Source organism: Vipera berus, assembly GCF_964194415.1.
Source record: "Vipera berus genome assembly, chromosome: 2".
NCBI lineage: Eukaryota > Metazoa > Chordata > Lepidosauria > Squamata > Viperidae > Vipera > Vipera berus.
The window spans coordinates 126,243,554-126,264,930 of NC_138203.1; the positions used below are offsets into that span (position 1 = coordinate 126,243,554).

The 21,377-nt window shown below is 42.6% G+C and overlaps 1 protein-coding gene across 1 annotated transcript in view; it reads left to right on the forward strand.

Annotated features, from left to right (window-relative positions):
• Positions 1–21,377, forward strand: part of RBM10 (RNA binding motif protein 10) — a 33,924-nt gene that overhangs the window by 6,931 nt on the left and 5,616 nt on the right. Inside the window, exons 2-13 of the mRNA XM_081321836.1 lie at positions 2,363–2,481; positions 6,417–6,603; positions 9,462–9,653; positions 9,893–9,962; positions 12,131–12,204; positions 14,155–14,241; positions 15,137–15,197; positions 15,293–15,466; positions 19,513–19,673; positions 20,373–20,470; positions 20,600–20,687; positions 21,079–21,292. Of these exons, the coding sequence (XP_081177962.1) occupies positions 2,465–2,481; positions 6,417–6,603; positions 9,462–9,653; positions 9,893–9,962; positions 12,131–12,204; positions 14,155–14,241; positions 15,137–15,197; positions 15,293–15,466; positions 19,513–19,673; positions 20,373–20,470; positions 20,600–20,687; positions 21,079–21,292 (1,423 nt within the window). The 5' untranslated portion in view covers positions 2,363–2,464. The remainder of the gene's footprint in view (positions 1–2,362; positions 2,482–6,416; positions 6,604–9,461; positions 9,654–9,892; positions 9,963–12,130; positions 12,205–14,154; positions 14,242–15,136; positions 15,198–15,292; positions 15,467–19,512; positions 19,674–20,372; positions 20,471–20,599; positions 20,688–21,078; positions 21,293–21,377) is intronic.

Genomic DNA, 21,377 nt, shown 5'->3' on the forward strand with positions numbered 1-21,377 from the left:
TCTCTTTCTGGAGTTCAGGAAATGGGAGGGATCAGAAGTATATAGTGGGAAAAGTTGTGATCTGTCCTTACCTGCCTATGGTTTTCTGAAACCATGACATTTTCCCTATGAACAATTTATGAAAGAACTCTCCACATTATCTTTGAGCGAGGATAGTTTTCCCGCCGCCTTGAAGGAGGCGGTGGTGAGACCCCTCCTCAAGAAGCCTGCCCTGGACCCAGCTGTGTTAAACAACTATCGTCCGGTCTCCAACCTTCGCTTTCTTGTCAAGGTTGTCGAGAGTGTGGTGGCGCAGCAGCTTCCTTTGTTCCTGGAGGAAGCTGATTATCTAGACCCGTACCAATCAGGCTTCAGGCCCGGGTACAGCACGGAGACGGCATTGGTCGCGCTGGTGAATGATCTCTGGCGGGCTCGGGACAGGGGTTGCTCCTCTGTCCTAGTCCTGTTAGACCTCTCAGCGGCTTTTGATACCATCGACCATGGTATCTTACTGCGGCGTCTTCGGGGATTGGGAGTGGGAGGCACCGTCTTACGGTGGTTCTCCTAGCTCCTGGGACGTTCGCAGTCGGTGTTGGCAGGAGGGCAGAGGTTGGCCTCGAGGCCTCTCATTTGTGGAGTCCCTCAGGGGTTGGTCCTCTCGCCTCTCCTGTTCAACATCTATATGAAGCCGCTGGGTGAGATCATTCGTGGTTTTGGGGTTGGGTATCATCAATATGCGGATGATACCCAGCTTTTTATTTCTACCCCGAACCACCCCAGTGATGCCCTCGATGTGATGTCCCGATGCCTGGAGGCGGTTCGGGTCTGGATGGGGAGGAACAGGCTTCGTCTCAACCCTGACAAGACTGAGTGGCTGTGTGTGCTGGCGTCTCGGGAAATTCAGATTATTCCATCGTTAACTATGGGGGGGTGAGATATTACCCCCCGTAGATAGGGCTCGCAACTTGGGTGTCCTCCTAGACTCACAGCTCTCTTTGGAAGATCATATAGGAGCTGTGACTAGGGGGGCCTTCCCCCAGGTTCGCCTGGTGCGCCAGTTGCGGCCCTATCTGCACCGGGATGCCTTGCGCACAGTCACTCATGCACTCATGACCTCCTGTTTGGACTACTGCAACACTCTTTACATGGCGCTGCCCTTGAAGACTACTCGGAGGCTCCAACTGGTGCAGAATGCAGCCGCGCGAGTTGTGGTGGGGGTGTCCCGACACTCCCATGTAACACCTCTACTCCGCGAGCTGCATTGGCTTCCGGTTGTCCTCCGGGTAAGATTCAAGGTGCTGGTAATGACCTATAAAGCCCTAAATGGCATGGGTCCGGGTTACTTACGGGATCACCTGCTGCCGGCATCAACTTCCCTTCGTCCAGTGCGCTCCCACAGAGAGGGCCTCCTTAGGGTGCTGTCGGTCAAAGAGTGTCGACCGGCGGCCCCCAGGGGGAGGGCGTTCTCTGTGGGCGCGCCAGACCTGTGGAACCGTTTACCGGTGGAGCTCCGGATGGCTCCCGACCTTCGCTCCTTCCGACGTGACCTAAAAACATATTTATTTGAACAAGCCGGCCTGGTCTGATGGGTTTAGGGGTATTTTAATGTTACTGTATTAATTGTATTGAATTGGGCTGTAATATTTAATATTTTTTTAATTTTTGTATGTTGTATTTTATTGTATTGCCCTGTACACCGCCCTGAGTCCTTCGGGAGAAGGGCGGTATAGAAATTTAATAATAATAATAATAATAATAATAATAATAATAATAATAATAATAATAATAATAATATAATAATAACCAGTCATACAGATTTGAGCTTAGTTACATACGTAGCTGATTCCAGCAATGAGATGTTAGATTTATATTTAAGTTAACATACATCTTTGCAAAATTGAAGATAATAGTTGGAGTTTTTGTGAAATTGTGGGTTACCACTGTGGGGAATTGCAGATTTGAGAACCTGTAACCATTCTTGTATTAGAAGGCAATACATGGATTTGTGCCATATCCAGAATTTTCTTTTTCTTGTTTACAGAACTAAATCAGATCTTAGTTTTAGTATTGATAATGCATTGCTTACCGTTCCTCGTTTTGTCAGAGATTAATACTGCATTAACCAAGTATGTTCAATTCAGAGTTCAATCAGGATAATTATCTTTATCTTATTTCTTGGGTTTACATGTTCTGTATTTTCTTACATTCTTTTCATTTATCTTCTTTCAAAACATTAAATACAATTAATTTAAAAACTATGCAGCCTTTACACATGAAACCGGAAACATTTTGATGTTAGAAATTGCATTAGAAGTTATTGCTGCTGGGATTCTAAGCTACATGAGGATTTGAATAAACACATGGTGTTCTATTTTCCCTACAGAAATCTTTATAATCCACTTCTTATGACCTTCTGGGATGGCAGTTACCCATTGAAGGGTTCGTGTTGGGAGATTCCTGAGGCATTTGCACTTCACAGATAGCAATGGACTATGAGAGAAGGTAAAGTATTCTTTCAATTACTTTACAGCCTAGGAAGAAATATACTGTTTCTCTTTTTCCTTTAGGATTGCTAAGGTTAGATGAGCAATGCTGTTAAGCCAAGGAGTTGTGAAAAGAAATCAGTAATTTTAGGATCTGCTCTGTTAAAACTTCATACAACCAAAATGGTGCCTCTATATATGGACATAACCCGATGTAATGTATAGAAATCATAATGACTATATTATTGCTAATAATAGGAGGAACTCAATTATAATATCAAAGGCATGACCAGGTGCTGACTGTGGAACAAACCATGAACTACTTCAACTTAAGCTAAAGAAGAAGAAAGCTATTCAGTTTCCAGGATATGATCGTACACCAGCAGTTTTCAAGAAAAACATCAGAAATCGCTTTGAAGTCTTGAATTTCACGGATAAACGGAGAAGTTATGGAATGAACTTAAGTAAGTAAGGATAAATGTGAAAAGAGACTGCCGAGAAAGAAGAAAGACAAAAATCTCAGAAAGAAACTTGGTAATAAAGAATTTCAGAGAGCTGTCAGAAGAGACAAGAAGCAGTATTACAGCAACATTTATAAAGATACTGAAGTTGAAAAGAAACAGAAAAGGAGGAAAGTCTTTTAAAAAGAAAGTTCCAACCTCAAGTTGGTTTTCTAACCTAAAGGATGCTACAGATGGTAGCCGATTCCAAGGAGGTCAAAGGAGGTCGGAAGGAGTATATTGAAATAGTATACAGTAGAGATGTCAACATCTAAGATATCTTAGAAGATATTCTTTATTTATGACGGCCTCTAGTACTAGAAAACCAAGTTAGATCACTCCAGTCATTAATAAATTGGAAAGCTAGAGGAACTGACGGAATACCCATTAAATAATAATAATTTAATAATAATAATTTTATTTGTATACCGCCCTTCTCCCGAAGGACTCAGGGCGGTGAACAGGGCAATACAGGTTAAAAAACAAGAATACAAAAGTTAAAAGAGATTAAACAAGATGCCCCAAAAACTATAACAATAAGTTAAAATACATAAAAAGCAATAAAACCCAAACCCATCACCCAGAAGCAGGCAGCAGAAGCTCCCGCCCTAATCCTAATCAAGTTAGGCCAGCAAATCTGAAGAATGACACAAGGTCAAGCTACATTCCAATACCAAAAAAAAAAAAGATTTAACAGAGCGTACAAACTATTGGACAATATCCTTAATTTCACATGCTGGCAAAAGAATGTTTAGAGTCATCCAACACAGATTGGAGCCCTACGTAGAAAAGGAGACGCCAGATGTTCAATCTGGCCTAGAAAAGACCAAGGAAAATAAGACATTATTGCTGATGCATGCTGATTAACTGAAAAAGCCAAAGGATTACAGAAAGATGTCACTATGTACTGCATCTGTTATAATTATAGAAAAGCCTTTAATTGTGTCAGTTTGTGCAATGTGCTCAGAAAAGGGGGATTCTCAGAGCATCTCATTGTCCTCATGAGGAACTTAGATATAGGTCAGGTAGCCACAGTCCAGACAGAACATGGTGAAACAAACTGGCTCTCTTATTCAACCAATGTGCAGAGTATTATATTAAGAGAAGGACTGGACTAGTAGAAGATGAGTGTGATTTTAAAATTGGAGGGGGAAAGATTAATAATCTGTGCTACCACTGATGACCCTACCCTGATAGCCCAAAATTGCAGAGGATCTCCAAACATTAGTACTAAAAGTTAAGCAGGACATTGGGAAAAAATGGGATAAAGACCAAATTAATGGCAACAGGTAGAACAACCAATCTTAGAATTGACAATGAAGCCATTGAAATGGTGGATAGCTTTTTAGGATCAACCATCAGCAGTAAAGAGATATGTAACAGATTACTTACTACTTGGTAGAGCAGCCGTGAAAGCCATGGAAAACCTATTGAAATGCCATGATGTGTCTGCCTACAAAAGTCAGAATTGTGCAGACCATGATATTTCCTATGATACCATGGAAGTGAAAGTTGGAGTTTAAAGAAGCCAAATAGAGAAGTATTGGTATTGGGAGACCCAAAAGGACAGTTTAGTGATAGATTGTCATGGAGAAAATCTACCTATACAGTTGCTAGGTGTTGCAAACAACATGATGGCACATAATCAGTTTATTAAAATGAATGAATAGCTAAATTAAGGCCAGTCTCTCTTTAATTGTCATTAACTTCAGCATCATTATTAGTAGAATAGGAAGAATGTATAATCTGTAATGATGAACGTGAATAATAAACCTTTATTGTCAAAGTACAACATGTGTACATTGAGATTAGCTGAGCCTCCCCCCGTGCTTTCTCCCCCCAATACACAGTGACAACAAACCCTCCATCCCACCACACTATGTGAACCAACTACACCACACACCGGCCTCCCAAGTCAATTCTGCATAAGATTATGTCCCATTTAAAAGCCTAACAGCCCACGGATAAAAGCTATTTTTCAGCCTGTTGGTACGGCTGGCTATATTCCTATATCTCCTACCGGATGGTAGGAGAGTAAAGAGATACCGTCCAGGGTGTGAGTCATCCCTGAGAATCTTCCTCACTCTTCCAAGGCAGCGAGCCCTGGCGATGTCATCCAGTGGTGTCAGGGAACAGCCCACGATGTCTTGTGCTGTACTCACTACCCTCTGTAATACTTTCCTGTCCGCGGCTGTCAGACCAGCATACCAAACCACAATACCATACGAGAGGACACTCTCTATAGTAGACCTTTGTGAGCTGGCCTTACAAACATAATGAAGTCTTTCTGGGGGCAGAGCAACACTGCAATATGAGAATTGTGTGACTAAAAATGTAATCTAAGAGTATTTGTCCACTGTTCTTAATATAGTAAAGAAAAGATTTGGCACAAGAAAGGCGCTTAATGCGTTGTGCCAGAGAAAGCAGCTGTAGAACGGGCTTGGCAGTACTTGGAAACCTAGCGTGCTGAGCTTTGCCTGTGTTTCTCATCACTAGAACAGCAAAAAGAAGTGAAAAACTTGCAGTGTCATCATTCATATGCCCTTCCAAGTTACAGAAGTATAAGAAATAGTAATCAATCAGTGGATCTTCTTAAAGACTGAATTAGCCTAAATTTATGCCTTTCAGTTGATGACTAGGACAATTGATTTCGATCAGACCTGTTATAAGGGATTACCAGTATCTTTACTGAAGTGCAGTAGGGGTGAATGCTCTTGATTTCCATTGATTTCTTCATGAGGGTTAAGAGCAATTCACTACAGCAACAAAGCTTGCTGGATAGGGAACGAAACATATAGATATGTTGATTGATAGTCAACAAACTTTAACAGGTGGAGAACAACTACCGTAAGTTAGGAATCTTAGTCTGATTATAGTTCTGAAGATTTCACAAAGATTGTGTCCATCTACCTTTAAACACGAATGATAGTTGCATTTAACCACCTTACTCATTGCATTCCAGCATGCAAGTAATTTTAAGTTACAGCCAGAGCAATGCTCTCTTGCTGGCATAATGAGGAAGGTACGGCCATTTAAATAATGTCAGTCTGCAAAGCTCATCTCCAATCCATCTCCCATGTTGCCTAGGAAAGATGGGGCATAACTTCAATACTGTCTCGAAGCCACAAGCTCTCAGCACATGTTGTTTTCATACACCTGCACAGAGAGAATGTGTTCTGTTGTATGCTGCCCAGAATGACTTGATTGTGAAATGGGCGGCTAATGTGGATAAATATAAATATATAAACACACTTCTGTATAAACAAGTGTAAGGGAAATAATACTCCTTGGAAGCTCTGACTTCTTTAAATATTTTATCACTTTTTCCTGTTTCAGTTGTGTTAAGAAGCTGTAATGGAAAGTTTAAGGAGAACGTACGCTCTCCTCTTTGTCAGTAGTGGTGCTGGTACTTTACCACTCTTTTTTTAACATTTCTCCTTTTCACACATTTTAGAGGTGGCCGTGGGGATCGGACAGGTCGATATGGTGCTGTTGAACAGATCCAGGATGAAAACTCAGAAGGCCGGAATCAGAGGGACCACGATTACAGAGATATGGACTATCGATCCTACATGAGAGATTTCAACAGCCAGGAACCTTCTAACGACTATGATGATTCCTCTGAAGAACATAGCGTGGAGGTAGGTTGAGGGTAAAATCTCCTTCCAGCAAATCTTGTTTCCTGTTTGTTTAATGGTCACATTCGTGTAGTTTTCTCAGCAACAATAAAGTAATGGCTTTTCTGAGCAATTAAATAACTTGGAGCCTTTGAATAACTGCTGCCTCACGGGTTAGGATTCCTTCGACTTAGGCATCAGAACTTCTTTCCTACTTTAGAATCCCTAAGGAAATTTCATACTGTTCGAAGTGCAGCTGATTGGGGAGGTCAAATTTGTTTACTATTTATTTCTTCAATTTATATTTATTTATTTTATTTATTTAGTTACATTTATATACCGCCCTTTCCCTGAGGACTCAGGGCGGTTTACAGGGAATTAAAAAATCCAACATACAAAAGTTAAAACCAAATTAAAAAATATTAAATTGACCCTGTACACAATTAAAACCCCAATTAAAAATTTCTCCTCAGCCTGGGCCCGAGAGCTCAAAGAGCCAGGTCTTCAGGCCCCGGCGGAATGATCGGAGGTCGGGGGCAGTTCTCCGCTCCACCGGCAGCTGGTTCCAGAGGGCAGGCGCTCCCACTGAGAAGGCCCTATCCCTGGGTGTCACCCGCCGGCAATCTCTCACCGGCGGAACCCTGAGCAGACCCTCCCTGTGGGAGCGCACTGGGCGAAGGGCATTTGATGCCGGCAGCAGGTGTTCCCTCAAATAACCCGGACCCAGGCCATGTATGCCACTCATGTATGCCACTCATCTCTCCTCGAGGCAGCTCTACGCAGCTTATAGTCATTAAAAACTAATAGAAATGTTAAAACAATAAATAGCAACCTTAAATTAATTTGAAATTGATAAAGATGGTAAGAAAGAAAGCAAAAGCATGGGGTGGGGGAATCTTATCTAGTCTGTTAACCATCTCCAGAATGATCTTATCCCATTGGGGCCCCAGGCCAGTTGGCAGAGTCAGGTCTTCAAGCCCTTTCAGAAGACCGGAAGGGTGGGTGCTGATCTCCCCTGGGTGTGTGGGTGTGTGTGTGTGTGTGTGTGTGTGTGTGTGTGTGTGTGCACGCACAATGTTCCAAAGGGCAGGAGCCATGGCAACTGGCACACAACACAAAGTTGTGCAAAGAATCTGCTAGCCATGACTGTCACTTGCTCGTCAAGCAGGAGTCATGAGTCCAGGAGAACCTCCAGGTTGTGCACCAAGTCTGTCGGGTAGTACAAGCCCTCCAGAAGTAAAAATGTTAAAAATTCTGGGATCCTGAAGCTCTGTGCACCCAAAGCCATTTGGTCTTAACCAGAGTACAGCAAAAACCTGTCATTCCCCCATCCAGATCTCCACAGCCTCCAGACACTGCAAGAGAGCAGCGACAGCAGCACTTAGATCACTGGGAATGGGTAGGTAGTGTTGAGTCTCATTAGCGTACTGATTGTACCTCACGCCGTGGTGGCGGATGATGTCACCCAGTGGCTTTATGTAAAAAGGAGTAGAACGCTGAGCCTTGCCACACGCCACAGAGGGACAGCCATGAACTGGAGTTTTCATTCCCTATCAACACCAATTGGGACCTGCGTTGGAGAAAGGAGATCAACCAGGGCAAGTCTATGCCACCCAGCCCCAAGCCCTGCAACCGGTCCAAAGGGATACCCTGGTTAATGCTGTCAAAGACCGCTGAGAGGTCAAGGAGAGCAAGGACGGAGGCACTAACCCTATACCACTCGGACCAAAGATCGTCCACCATGCCAGTAGCATTTAGGCTTATATGCCGCCTCTTTTACAGCACTCTTCAGATGGTTTACAGTGTAAGCCTTATTTGCATATTGCCCCCAACAATCTGGGCCCTCATTTTTACTGACCTCAGAAGGATGGAAAGCGGAGCCAATCTTGAGCCCCATCAGGATTAAACTCCAGATAGTGGGAGGAGTTTGCCTGTAATACTACACTTTTAACTACTGTGTCACCAGTGCTTTTCCTGTCCCCAAAACAGCCTGAATCCTGATTGGAAGGGTTCAAGATAATCCATTTTATTCGTAATTCTCTGAAGCTGCCAAGCCACCACCTTTTTTTTACCATTTTCCCTATAAAGGGAAGGTGGGAGACTGGATGAAAATTGTCCAGACAGGTGGGATCAAGAGATGGTTTTTTCTGAGGAGAGGGCAAACTAGGGCCTCCTTAAAAAGTCCTGGAAATGTCCCCTACTGCAATGAAGAATTAATCACTGCCTGAACCCACCTGGCACTCACCATCCCAGAGGCTTTCACCAAACAGGAGGGACTGGAATCTAATTGACAGCATCACTGCACTGTACTGACAGCATCAAGGACCCTGTCCATTTCCTCCGGTCCCACCGGATCGGGTAAGATCTTTCCCCAGGCATCTCTTATGGACCTGCACCTTGTATGGGTCCCAGCTGAGAGTGAATCCAAGCAACTTCAACAGATTCCCCTGTATGGGCCTGGAGATGATCACGTGAGCCCTCCTGTCCCAGGAGAGACCGGGTGATCCTGAAAAGGGCTGCCAAGCAACAGTCTGCAGAAGCAACGAGGGTGGAGAAATAATGGTGCTTTGCCTCTCTTATCGCTGCAAGGTAGACCTTAGCCGATATAAGTCATGTCTGGTTGGATTCATCCCTCGTTTTTCTCCTGCGGGCTATATGAAGAAATTGTGCAGGACTACATGCAAAAGAATGGAGACACTGGAACTGGGTTTGTAGATAAGTGTTTGTTCATAAAACATGGTATCCGTTTGGCAGAATGCTCGGAGGGCAACGTGGTTGTACAGTGCTAGGCCTTCGCCTGCAAGCCTAAGGGCTTCTTTGTCTAGGTCAGTCTTGGCCGCCTACTCTGCTAAGGTGTTGTCTTCTGTGCTGTTGTTTCTTAGGATTCTTATGAGGCCTCCTCCGGATCAGAGACACAACACAGAAAACGAGATAGCCCAAATGAGCATTTGGGATTTCCCGGTGATGGCGATTACCGGGACCAAGATTATCGGACTGAACAGGAAGAAGAAGAACAGAAGGCTAGCAGTATCATTATGCTGAGGATGTTACCTCAATCTGCCACTGAGAGTGATGTAAGTTGGTTGCTTGGGCTAAAAGGCCAACGTTTACTACTCCTTAGGGGTGTCAAACGCGTCACGTCACGTGATGTGTCGTGACGTATCACAAGTTTTTCCCCATGGCCGGAGCAGAGGTGGGCGCGGTTTCGGCATGACGCATGAGGTGGGCCAGCAGTTTTAACAACCTTGCGCTACTACTTTCAGTGACTGTTATATTAAAGCCTCCTGTTACTGGCATCCTTTTGCATCTGTAGATCCGGGCTCAGCTCCAGGCACACGGATTCCAGCCCCGTGAGGTGCGACTCATGCGAAATAAAGCCTCAGGTGAGCTTCTGTTCGCAGCTTTTTTCCTACTCCTTTCTTTTGATACGGTTGCAAGAATTCAACTAGCATTTGACACACGGCAAACTAAGAGTGTGGTATGCTATGCATGTGTGCTTGTGGAGCAGTTTTGCCCTGTGGCATTAAGTATTCAGTTGTAGCTTCTGCTTGTAGCGTATTTAGAATCTGCCAAATCAGCGATAAGGATAAGTCAGTCTTCCAGATGTTAGCAAGTTGACTCAGAAGTAAGTCCTTTAAGTGCTATTGTCTGTTATCAAAATCTTATACATGGGGGCCTCAGTGGTTCTTCTGCTGTGAGATTGGCCTGAAAAAGTAGCAGAAGACGTGGCCTGTCATTTCCAAGTTTCACTGTACTCTGCATTAAGTGTGACTCTTCAGAGGTTTAGTGGTTCAGTACTGCTTTTTGTATTAAGATGAATTCTTACTTGTCCTCTATGTTTCTTACTTGTCCTCTTTCTTTGAGATAAAGAGACACAAATACATGGCAAGGGATGCAGACAAACGTTTGGTTATATATTGCACTTTCTGTTTGACCACATCTGTGTGCCTTTTTAGATCTCTGCAGTGAGAATTAGACTTCATTTTAAGATTGATACTGATGAAACATATACCTGGGCGTGTGTCCAACTCTTGACCCCTCCCACCAAGTTAACTATAATTCTCCAGGCACTTGTGATTCACCAAGGATTTAAGAAAACTCCTGGCTTTTTTCTGCCTTTTTTTGTGATGGGATAGGAGATTGTCAAGCACCCGTGTGAATACAGTACTTGATTAGTGAACTTGCTAAGTTTAATAGACCATAAATAGTGCCAGCCTACATTAAGGAGGACAGGTTGCCCACAAGCTGGATGGGTATGGTATAGGCAAGTATAAAAAGAGATCTCTTTAGTTTGCTCCAAAACAAAATGATGTAGGCCTGTTCTGGGAATAAAGTAAGTGGTTTAATCAAGCAGGTAAGTATACTTCTTCTTGCCAAGGTTATTCCCTACCTATCACACACAGTTGCAGGCCCTGAGATAGGGCTGTGTACCTTTCTTTTCTCCCCCCCCCCCTCCTTTATTTTAAAGCAAGGTTTATGTTTTTGATTATAGCCCTCCATATCTGCCCTTGTTCAAGGCCTGAAGTGGACTGGCAGATACAGCAAGATGGAGGGTACAGAAAGGCACCCTGCGTCTTTGGGCAACCAGAGGCTAAGAGGAGAAAATTACAATGCAAAATGAATTTTACATTTTCACAAAGACTGGAATTGCAGACTCTTTGAGAAAGAGCCCCCCCCCCCCAAATGTCTTCTCTTGAACATTCCCGTTTAGTCGACTGGTCTCACCTATGTCAGTTTTGGTTTCCCTTTAAATGTTTTATCTTAATTCCAGTGCTACTAAGGGGGGAAAAAAGTGGAAATCAATGCCTCTTTGGAATTTTAAGAAACGTCTCTCAATGTAGGCACACAAATTTGTTACATTTATGCAGGCAACATTTATCATTCTTTATTGCAGTAGAAAGGAACTATTCTTGTTTCTGTTGGACAGATGGACCAATAAGATTGAAAGTGATTGACAGAGTCATCAAATGAACGTTAAGCTGGAATTAAAATCCAATTCTTTCCGAATCAAGTTCAGCAGACTGGAGCATTTTATGTCCTGTTATGTGGGTTGTGTTTTTTTTTTTAACCTTTCCTGAAGCTAAACAGCAAAGTCAATAGGACAAGTGCCATATGTAGCCTCCTGCATAGATTCTTTTAGATAATTGACTCTATTAGTGCTAGAACTAGATCTCTTCAACGATATTCTCTCTCTTGTCCTTATCCTTTTGGAAATACAGGCTAGATAAGCCTTGACCTGGAAGTGGGGCACCACAATTCTCTTCTCAGTTCTGGGAAAAATAAACAACTCTATGGTTTGAGTAGCAGTGAATAGCATCTGTCCATCAAAAATACCTTACTGGAATGATCATAAGAGATGCTGGTGGCCAGCATTTGAGTCTGCAGCACTCCATTTTGCAACTAGGGTGCCTTTTCTGTGCCTTCCCACTCTACCTTATTTTCCTCCCCTGCGCCCCGCCCTTGCCCCATTTGGTACAGCAACAGGGGTGCGTGATGTTGGCTGGATCTGTTGACTAACACACTGCGTCTGTATCTGAATGCTGTCCTCCAGGTCAGAGCCGGGGCTTCGCCTTCGTCGAGTTTAATCACTTGCAGGACGCTACACGATGGATGGAAGCCAATCAGGTTGCTTTGCTGCACTTGAAACCCACAAGTACTGCTACTGTTAATGACCAATCCGAACACCTGGTTCATGTGACAAATCCTAGATGCTTTCCCCTTAGGGAATCACTGAACTGGGATTAGGAAGAGCAGCTAGAACTGAAAGTCAGCTATCTTGCCTTGTTTACAATTCCAGGAATCAAACAGAGTACTGGGAACTGGGCGTTGGACTTCTGAGGTCTACTCATGACCTGGAAGAAAAAAAGGGGGGGGGGTTTTCAAGAAAACAGGGTTTTGAAGTGACATTAAAAAAAATGCAGGCAGCAAGTCAGACCTGGATTTAATTTCCACCATGGGGATGACAGCGGGGTCTGACATGTTGAGCAGGGGAACCTAGATGCTGATCCACATTAAGGGGATTGTGGGAATTCCTAGCAGTAGGGAATAGGGGCTTGGGAAATCACGAGTCCTGTCTGTGCTCTCCTGCTCTGGAAATACGCATGCTCAGTGTGACTCTGGCAGTTTATAGCTGTAGGTGAACAGTAGATATTGAAGCTGGCCACCTCTCAGTGGGTGTCTTTTCCTCCATAATCTGCCAGATATTATGATAGGAGTGCAAGTTTAAAATGGAAACTTCCCTAGGAAGGTTTTTCCCCCCCTCCTTTACCACAACAGCTGTCTCTTGACAGCCTCTCTGTCTAAGACCCTATGTTCTCTTTAGCACTGTAGGTTTACAGTAGAGACGATGTGACATGCCAGGTTTTTCAAGACCCAAACTGTCTGTTCTGACTAGTTTAAAACTACTCTTAATTTCCAAGCGACCATAATGTGGATGAAAATGCAATCCTAGCCCTGACTGGGTTTCCCGGGGTTTATGCAGCTGTGGTAGATACCTTTGCCATTTCCTTTTCTTCCTGTTTTCTTGTGTTGACAATATAGCCGGGCCACATGTGCGCATCCCCAGTGGGAGCTGACGTGTAGCCCCAGGCATGGCTGAGATGATACATGTTGCTCTGGATGTGGGAGGGATGCGGAAAAATTGGGATGAGAGACACGACGAGGGTTTCCTTTTAAGCACAGACTGTAAACTGTGTGTGAAAGTGGCAGTGTTTCTGTCTGAAGGTTGGCAGTGGGGAAGAGAGAGGCAAGGTTCGTACATTTACCAGAAAGAGGCTCTAGTCAATTAGGCCTTTTAGAAGTTGGTTGTGGAAAGTGGTCTGGCTTAGTGTTCTGGTCCTCCTGGATTATATGCCCGTAGAATTTTTTTTGGCGACTTCACCAAACGTTGAGTTTAGGTAAATATACAGTTACAGCAGACAGTTAAACTGGGGTGTTGTGTATGGTAGAACAGAATAGAAGTCTAGCATTGAACCTCTAGGAATGTGTGCATAATTTAAAATCTTATTTAAGCTCTCCCAAAAGTTTTCTTTTTCAAAGGAGATTGACTTTTTCTCCAAGCATGCCCTTAAACTGGAACGTGACACTACTGTAGCAGAGATCTGTATTGAATGAGGGAGCGGGTAGGGAAAGATGCCCATTGTGGGGGGCATAATGGCACTGGGTTGGGAGAAGAGAAGTAAAGAGAAATGTTGCTAGCTGGTAGGGCAGAAGGTCAACAAAGGTTATTCTAGTGGTCTAGAGGTGTCGTCTAGTGGTATCTCACAGCACGGCTGCATTTCTCCTGTCTGTTTCTCCTTTTCTTCATCTTTCTTTCTCTCTCCAACACACTCTCCCTCCATCACAACAACCGGACGTCCCAGTGCCTTGGGTAGAAACAGGTGTCGGCCAGATTAGGTGTGCACTAGCCAAATAGACAAGTTCCAAACCTCTCTCAGCCTATGCTCCCTTCCCTCCCTCACCCTCATCCATTCAGCTGAAGGGTTTGAACCTCTCCTTCTTTCTGCTGCGGCAGTGATGGGCACCTTCTCTCTCCCTCCACTTCAGAGTCTCATTGGGGTGTTTCTCTCCCTGCAGCATTCACTCACCATCCTTGGCCAGAAGGTCTCCATGCACTACAGTGACCCTAAACCCAAGATCAACGAGGATTGGCTCTGCAGCAAGGTATCTGCTTTTTTTGGAATCGGTATGTAGAGGTATTCTGTGATGTGGTACTCAAAGAGTTGTGGGTCAGGACTGCGGTGTGAAGGATGCGGTCCTGCTGGAGGAACAAGATTGGAGAGTTCAGCAGTGGCCTGGTGTACTTTGAACAACGGCTATGACTTTTTGCAGTTGCAAGGGGTAAATGTTGAATATTAATCAAAGGCAGAAGCAACACCCCCCTGTTTCTGTAATGAAAGCTCAGGATAAGTTCAGCCCTCTTGCTTATCTTGAATAGTTTTTGCTTCTAAAATAAGGATTAAAGTGTTCTTTTCCTCAGTATTTTTCTAAAATAAGGATTGCAAATGTTTTTGTCAAAGATTGCACCACCAAGAAGATAATAAAAGATTCAGAGAAGTTTAGGAAGCTTGACTTTATGAGCAAAGACTGATGCATAAGTAGGACAAAGGGATTATTTTTCAAGGTTATATTGAATATTTTTCAAAGCTTTTCCATCACAACCATCAGGACAAAAATCTAAATCACACATTAAGGGATAGTACTAGGTACAGTGGCTTTCATTCACAGATTCCATTCCAACATTATCTGCTGATAACAAAGTACTTTAGGCCTGCAGAAATGCATCTTTGCAAACATAAAATAACACAAAATCATGAAGGAAAAAAAACTGGGATGTGAGGGATAGAACATTATGGACACCAAAGTCAGGTTGTGTATTTTCCAACTGTAATTATATGAAACCACAGATACCAAGTCCTTGGATAATGGAAGCCACTTGTATTTGTGATTTTGCAATAAGGAACATATCCTGATAGGGAAACATTTTTATAAAAGAGTGTTCAGTGGGTGAACATTTATTTGAAAATGAAGTCTTATCTTTTTTCTTCCCCCCCAACAGTGTGGAGTTCAGAATTTCAAGCGCAGAGAGAAGTGTTTTAAGTGTGGCATTCCCAGATCTGGTAAGATTAATAGCTCAGTTCTTTTAGCTCTGTTTGTGCTTGTAAAAACTACTCTTATTTTCCCCCCCATTTTATCACCCTTCATTTTGCAACAGAAGCTGAGCAGAAACTACCCCCTGGCGGTCGCTTAGATCAACTAGTGGCATTATCAGGGCGTGAACTCAGCCAAGGCCTTCTGCCTCTCCCACAGCCATACCAGGTGTCGGCAGCTCTTTCCACTCAGCCTGTGGCCCCCATGTCTGAACCATGTACAGAGAATGCTAATGACAGTAAGTATAGAATTTGATGTATAAGGGCAATAAAGTCATTCAATTTTCATGGTGTTCTCCCATGAAACTGTTAATTTTTTTTTAAATTCCATTTATATCCCGCCCTTCTCCGAAGACTCAGGGCGGCAATTGTTATAGATGAGAGGGTTGAGATTTATTAATTAGGTTTACTCGCTGATTGATTGATTCAAAAATGTCAAAGCTTCTGAGGAAGGTTCCATAACATTTTACATAGTTGCATTTTTGTGGGCAGGTTTGGAAGTCGGCAGGCCCAACTTGGCTGTAAAATATAAATTGGCTGGTTTAATTGGTGTAGTTTTTAAATGTAACTCCTAGCTCTAGAAAGTGAGCCCAGATTGGTAAGCTTGATTGGCAAATAGGGGAAAATGTGCTAATGTGTAGATAGATGTTTTGTAGTAGGTGTTGAAATCTTATATGGAAGAAAGTCCCTGCAAAAGTAGATCCTGCAGTTGGAATGAATTATGTCAACTCTTTTTTGAAAGTAATCTGATAGCAGGACATGGTGTTATCATTGATTTGAAGTGGATAAGTGAGAACTTATAAAGTAGAAACAGGAAATACGGAAAAACAAAAAAACACTCTTTGCAAAATGAAGATAAGTTTAGGAAAATTATGGGGAAATATGACTGCAGTGAGCTGAAAACACACACACACAAACATACACATGCTATAGCTATTGCTCAGCTATTTTATTAGTTACCTTTCCTCCTCTTTTTTTAAAAAAAAAAGTTTTATTAATTTTTAAGAATTACAATCTTTAGAGCTTAGTAAACAACATGTCTGGGTTCACATATTTAACATTAACTTCTTCAATATAAATCTCTTCAGTACTGCGCAATCCAGTATTTTTCCCGATCCTCCTTTCTTCCCCATATTTTTTCCATTTCCCCCTCATTATACAAGTATAATTCTTGATACTATTGATGTATACAGTTATAAACATCTTCATCATATTTTACTATTATACAAATAATATCAATTCACAAATCGATATCCTGTTTTTCGTGCTTTTGTTAAAAGTTTGATTTCCCATCAATATTTAAAGTATCTTTGTCAGTTATTCTCTCAATATTAATTACATTTATATAGCTAAAACCTATTCATACCAATCCTCTTCTTTTCATATTTCCCATATCAAAAGAAGAGAAAAAAATACTATGTTAATTCTAAATCATATCTTTCATTATAAAAGTCTAATTATATCTAAGAGTCATCCATTCTTTTAATCATATTCAAACAAGTACAGGGAGTGCAGAATTATTAGGCAAATGAGTATTTTGACCACATCATCCTCTTTATGCATGTTGTCTTACTCCAAGCTGTATAGGCTCGAAAGCCTACTACCAAGTAAGCATATTAGGTGATGTGCATCTCTGTAATGAGAAGGGGTGTGGTCTAATGACATCAACACCCTGTATCAGGTGTGCATAATTATTAGGCAACTTCCTTTCCTTTGGCAAAATGGGTCAAAAGAAGGACTTGACAGGCTCAGAAAAGTCAAAAATAGTGAGATATCTTGCAGAGGGATGCAGCACTCTTAAAATTGCAAAGCTTCTGAAGCGTGATCATCGAACAATCAAGCGTTTCATTCAAAATAGTCAACAGGGTCGCAAGAAGCGTGTGGAGAAACCAAGGCGCAAAATAACTGCCCATGAACTGAGAAAAGTCAAGCGTGCAGCTGCCAAGATGCCACTTGCCACCAGTTTGGCCATATTTCAGAGCTGCAACATCACTGGAGTGCCCAAAAGCACAAGGTGTGCAATACTCAGAGACATGGCCAAGGTAAGAAAGGCTGAAAGACGACCACCACTGAACAAGACACACAAGCTGAAACGTCAAGACTGGGCCAAGAAATATCTCAAGACTGATTTTTCTAAGGTTTTATGGACTGATGAAATGAGAGTGAGTCTTGATGGGCCAGATGGATGGGCCCGTGGCTGGATTGGTAAAGGGCAGAGAGCTCCAGTCTGACTCAGACGCCAGCAAGGTGGAGGTGGAGTACTGGTTTGGGCTGGTATCATCAAAGATGAGCTTGTGGGGCCTTTTCGGGTTGAGGATGGAGTCAAGCTCAACTCCCAGTCCTACTGCCAGTTTCTGGAAGACACCTTCTTCAAGCAGTGGTACAGGAAGAAGTCTGCATCCTTCAAGAAAAACATGATTTTCATGCAGGACAATGCTCCATCACACGCGTCCAAGTACTCCACAGCGTGGCTGGCAAGAAAGGGTATAAAAGAAGGAAATCTAATGACATGGCCTCCTTGTTCACCTGATCTGAACCCCATTGAGAACCTGTGGTCCATCATCAAATGTGAGATTTACAAGGAGGGAAAACAGTACACCTCTCTGAACAGTGTCTGGGAGGCTGTGGTTGCTGCTGCACGCAATGTTGATGGTGAACAGATCAAAACACTGACAGAATCCATGGATGGCAGGCTTTTGAGTGTCCTTGCAAAGAAAGGTGGCTATATTGGTCACTGATTTGTTTTTGTTATGTTTTTGAATGACAGAAATGTATATTTGTGAATGTTGAGATGTTATATTGGTTTCACTGGTAAAAATAAATAATTGAAATGGGTATATATTTGTTTTTTGTTAAGTTGCCTAATAATTATGCACAGTAATAGTCACCTGCACACACAGATATCCCCCTAAAATAGCTATAACTAAAAACAAACTAAAAACTACTTCCAAAAATATTCAGCTTTGATATTAATGAGTTTTTTGGGTTCATTGAGAACATGGTTGTTGTTCAATAATAAAATTAATCCTCAAAAATACAACTTGCCTAATAATTCTGCACTCCCTGTATTTAAACATATTGCCCCTCTAATAGGTCAAATCTTCTATTTTTTAAATCTAACTCACTCTGTCTTTCTTTCTTTGCCAAGTAGCTTTCCAAGCCAAGGCAATTAGATCACCCAGGAATTTTCTTTTTTTTATGAAAGTTGTTTGGTATGAAGAAAACAATTTAGGTAGGGTATTTTTTTGGGGGGGGAATTCCGCCCACTTAGTTCCTTAAGCAACTCCCACCTTCCTTCTCCCGCAATTTCTCCCCTCATTTGTCTCCCAAATTGTAGCATTTCCCCTGACAGCTCTGGATCAATATTCTCACCCAGTTCCATACATGCTGTTTAGGATGTGTTAATTGGTGCTTTTCTTCTTCAGTTGTCAGCAGCTACTGAGTGGCTATAGGAATGTAGCCAGTCTTTCCCCTGCTGGTTTGGAGGGCTTTTCTCGGATCGAACGGAAAGACCACCGTCTTTGTGATCGACGAGACACCCCTGCTTCTTCATCGCCTCTTCAGGGTGATGAAGGGCCTTTTTAGGGCTCCCATCAGGGCAAAATGGTGCGCGGAAGGCAGAGCTCTGCCTTCCTGCATCCGTCTCGCCGTGACGCAAAACCGGAAGTCCCCTTCTATTGAGGGAAAATATACCACAGCTTGTTATTTGATAAGAGAGATTTTTTTCCCTCCAAGAGAAAAAGAAGATAGTTGCAATAGCAGTAAGAAAACTGAGAAGGAAAAAAAATCTCTACAATTGAATACTTTTCTGCTCTGCTACTGTTTCATTGCTATTGCTGAGAAAGGGAACCAGTCATAGTCAAGTATCTGAAATGGAAAAAGATGTCCTCCTGACTTTGTTGTCCATCAGAAGCTGTTATCAAAACGAAACAGCCAAACAGTAATGGCAGCGTATATCAGAATTCAAACTGTGAATCTGCCACTGCCATACATAAACAGAATAGCCAGGAGAGTGCCCACAGTGTTGTTTAAGCTTTTAAATTTGGATTTGGTTTGTCTTCATATTGTGTTTAACAGATAAAATGAGAGTAAAGTTTCATTCATAGCCACAAGGGCCAGAGTCCTGCGAGTCGGGCAGTATATAAATTTTATTTATTATCATCATTCAAAAAGGAAGGCAAAATTCTATTGGCTTTTGTGCGGCGTTTTAAATTCCTTTAGATGAAAATTCACATGTACTCGCAAGTTTACAGTTCCAACTACCATGCTGTGTCTTATTTGCCAGCCATTATCTTGCGAAACCTGAATCCACATAGCACAATGGATTCCATCTTAAGTGCCTTGGCGCCATATGCAGTTCTCTCCTCATCAAATGTCCGGGTCATTAAAGACAAGCAGACACAGCTCAATCGTGGTTTTGCTTTCATTCAGCTCTCTACTATTGTGGTGAGTGCAACAAACAACACACGTGGCAATTCAGTTTTGCTTTAGAGGTTAAAATCATGAGAATGATAGGCTTTAGGAAGGTAATATCTTAGAAAACAGAGCTTAGTTGAACTTTTAGTCTGAGGAAAGCCAAGGGGAAGCTATGTAGAAGATCTTACGGGCTCAAGGCATTATTTCCCTCCCTTCTACTAGGCTAAAGACTTGAGGGGAAGCAAACAGAAAAGGACAGTAAACTAATATAGACTAAATTATGTCAGTGTCTGGTTTTGCAGTTTATGGAAAAGTAAGCATACTAATACTTAAATATTGAAGAACAAAACACAACCTTGGAGCACAATCCAAAATCTTTTGTGCATTGAGAACTATTTTTTGCTGCAGAACTATCTATAGTGCAGAATGGAGCTCAGGATTAATAACATTTTGTTCTCCTCTGAATTGCACCCTCAAGGACACTTAAAGAAATTGCTAAGACTAAATGCCAGTAGGGTTCATGTTTCTTTAGGCAGATGGAAAACAATGCTGTAAAATAGGTTGGATTGAGACAGGGGGATCAAAGATACCCAGTGATACTATGTAGTTGAGTGGGAAGTTGAGTTTGCATATTCCCGATTCATCACTATAGCACATTTAACATCCTATTCAGCAGCTTGTACGTTTATTTTTCAGAGGGTTTTAATTTCTTGTCCTTTTGTCTCTCAGGAGGCAGCTCAGTTGCTGCAGATCCTTCAGGCCCTCCATCCACCACTAAACATTGATGGCAAGACAATTAATGTGGAATTTGCAAAAGGTTCCAAACGGTTTGTAAAAAGTCATTTGCCTAAGAATTGAGTCTTCTGCTGGTGTAGGAATGCTCGAGAGTCATTGAGTTTGGGGTGGGGACAAGATGAATACAGTAAAATTTAAAAATTCTTCATCCCTTTGCACAGGGACCTAAGTTCATCAGATGGAAACCGCATTAGTGCTGCTTCGGTAGCCAGCACCGCCATTGCAGCTGCGCAGTGGGCTATCTCACAGGTAACTGATTGAGGGAAGAGAAAGGAAAGAAGATTGAACAGGTTTAGGACACGGAGGTGGAAGGTGGGGGGGGACTTTTTTTTTCTTCTCAAACATATTCTGGAAAATATTCTGACTTCTTAGAGCACTTCTGGGCAAGAAGGGGAACATTTAGGTATATCCCATACAGCAGCAGAAATGCAGTGATGTACAGTGAATTGCTGCCACCGATTATGGGGGGAAGAAGCTAAAAATATATAATTTAACATTAAAAGCATAGTGCCGTAAAATTTAAACCTTTAAAAAAGAAGAAAACATCTACGTTCAACAATTTTTTTATTACTGTGGGAAAGAAGTATAATTGCTACCCTGCCTTAGTAACAGGTTTCCTCTCGATTGGTCTGCCAAATAGGCGTCGCAGGGCCGAGAGGGCTCCTGGGCTACCCAGGACGAGCAGTCTGTAGATTATGGCTATTACCAGCACGATGAACCTTACAGCGCTCAAGAAGCCACAGCGTACTCCCAGGCGGGGTACCTGAAAGGATCCCAATCTCAGTCTGGCACCTCTGGGGCAGCAGCAGCTGCTGGGAAGGCAGACAAGATCCAGGGGGAGGGATCAGTAGCAGGTAAGCTCCTCTTGCCTCATACTCCTTTCTGACCTCTAGGATGCTTTGTACCTCCTGACTGACTGGCTACTTTGCCTCCCTGCCT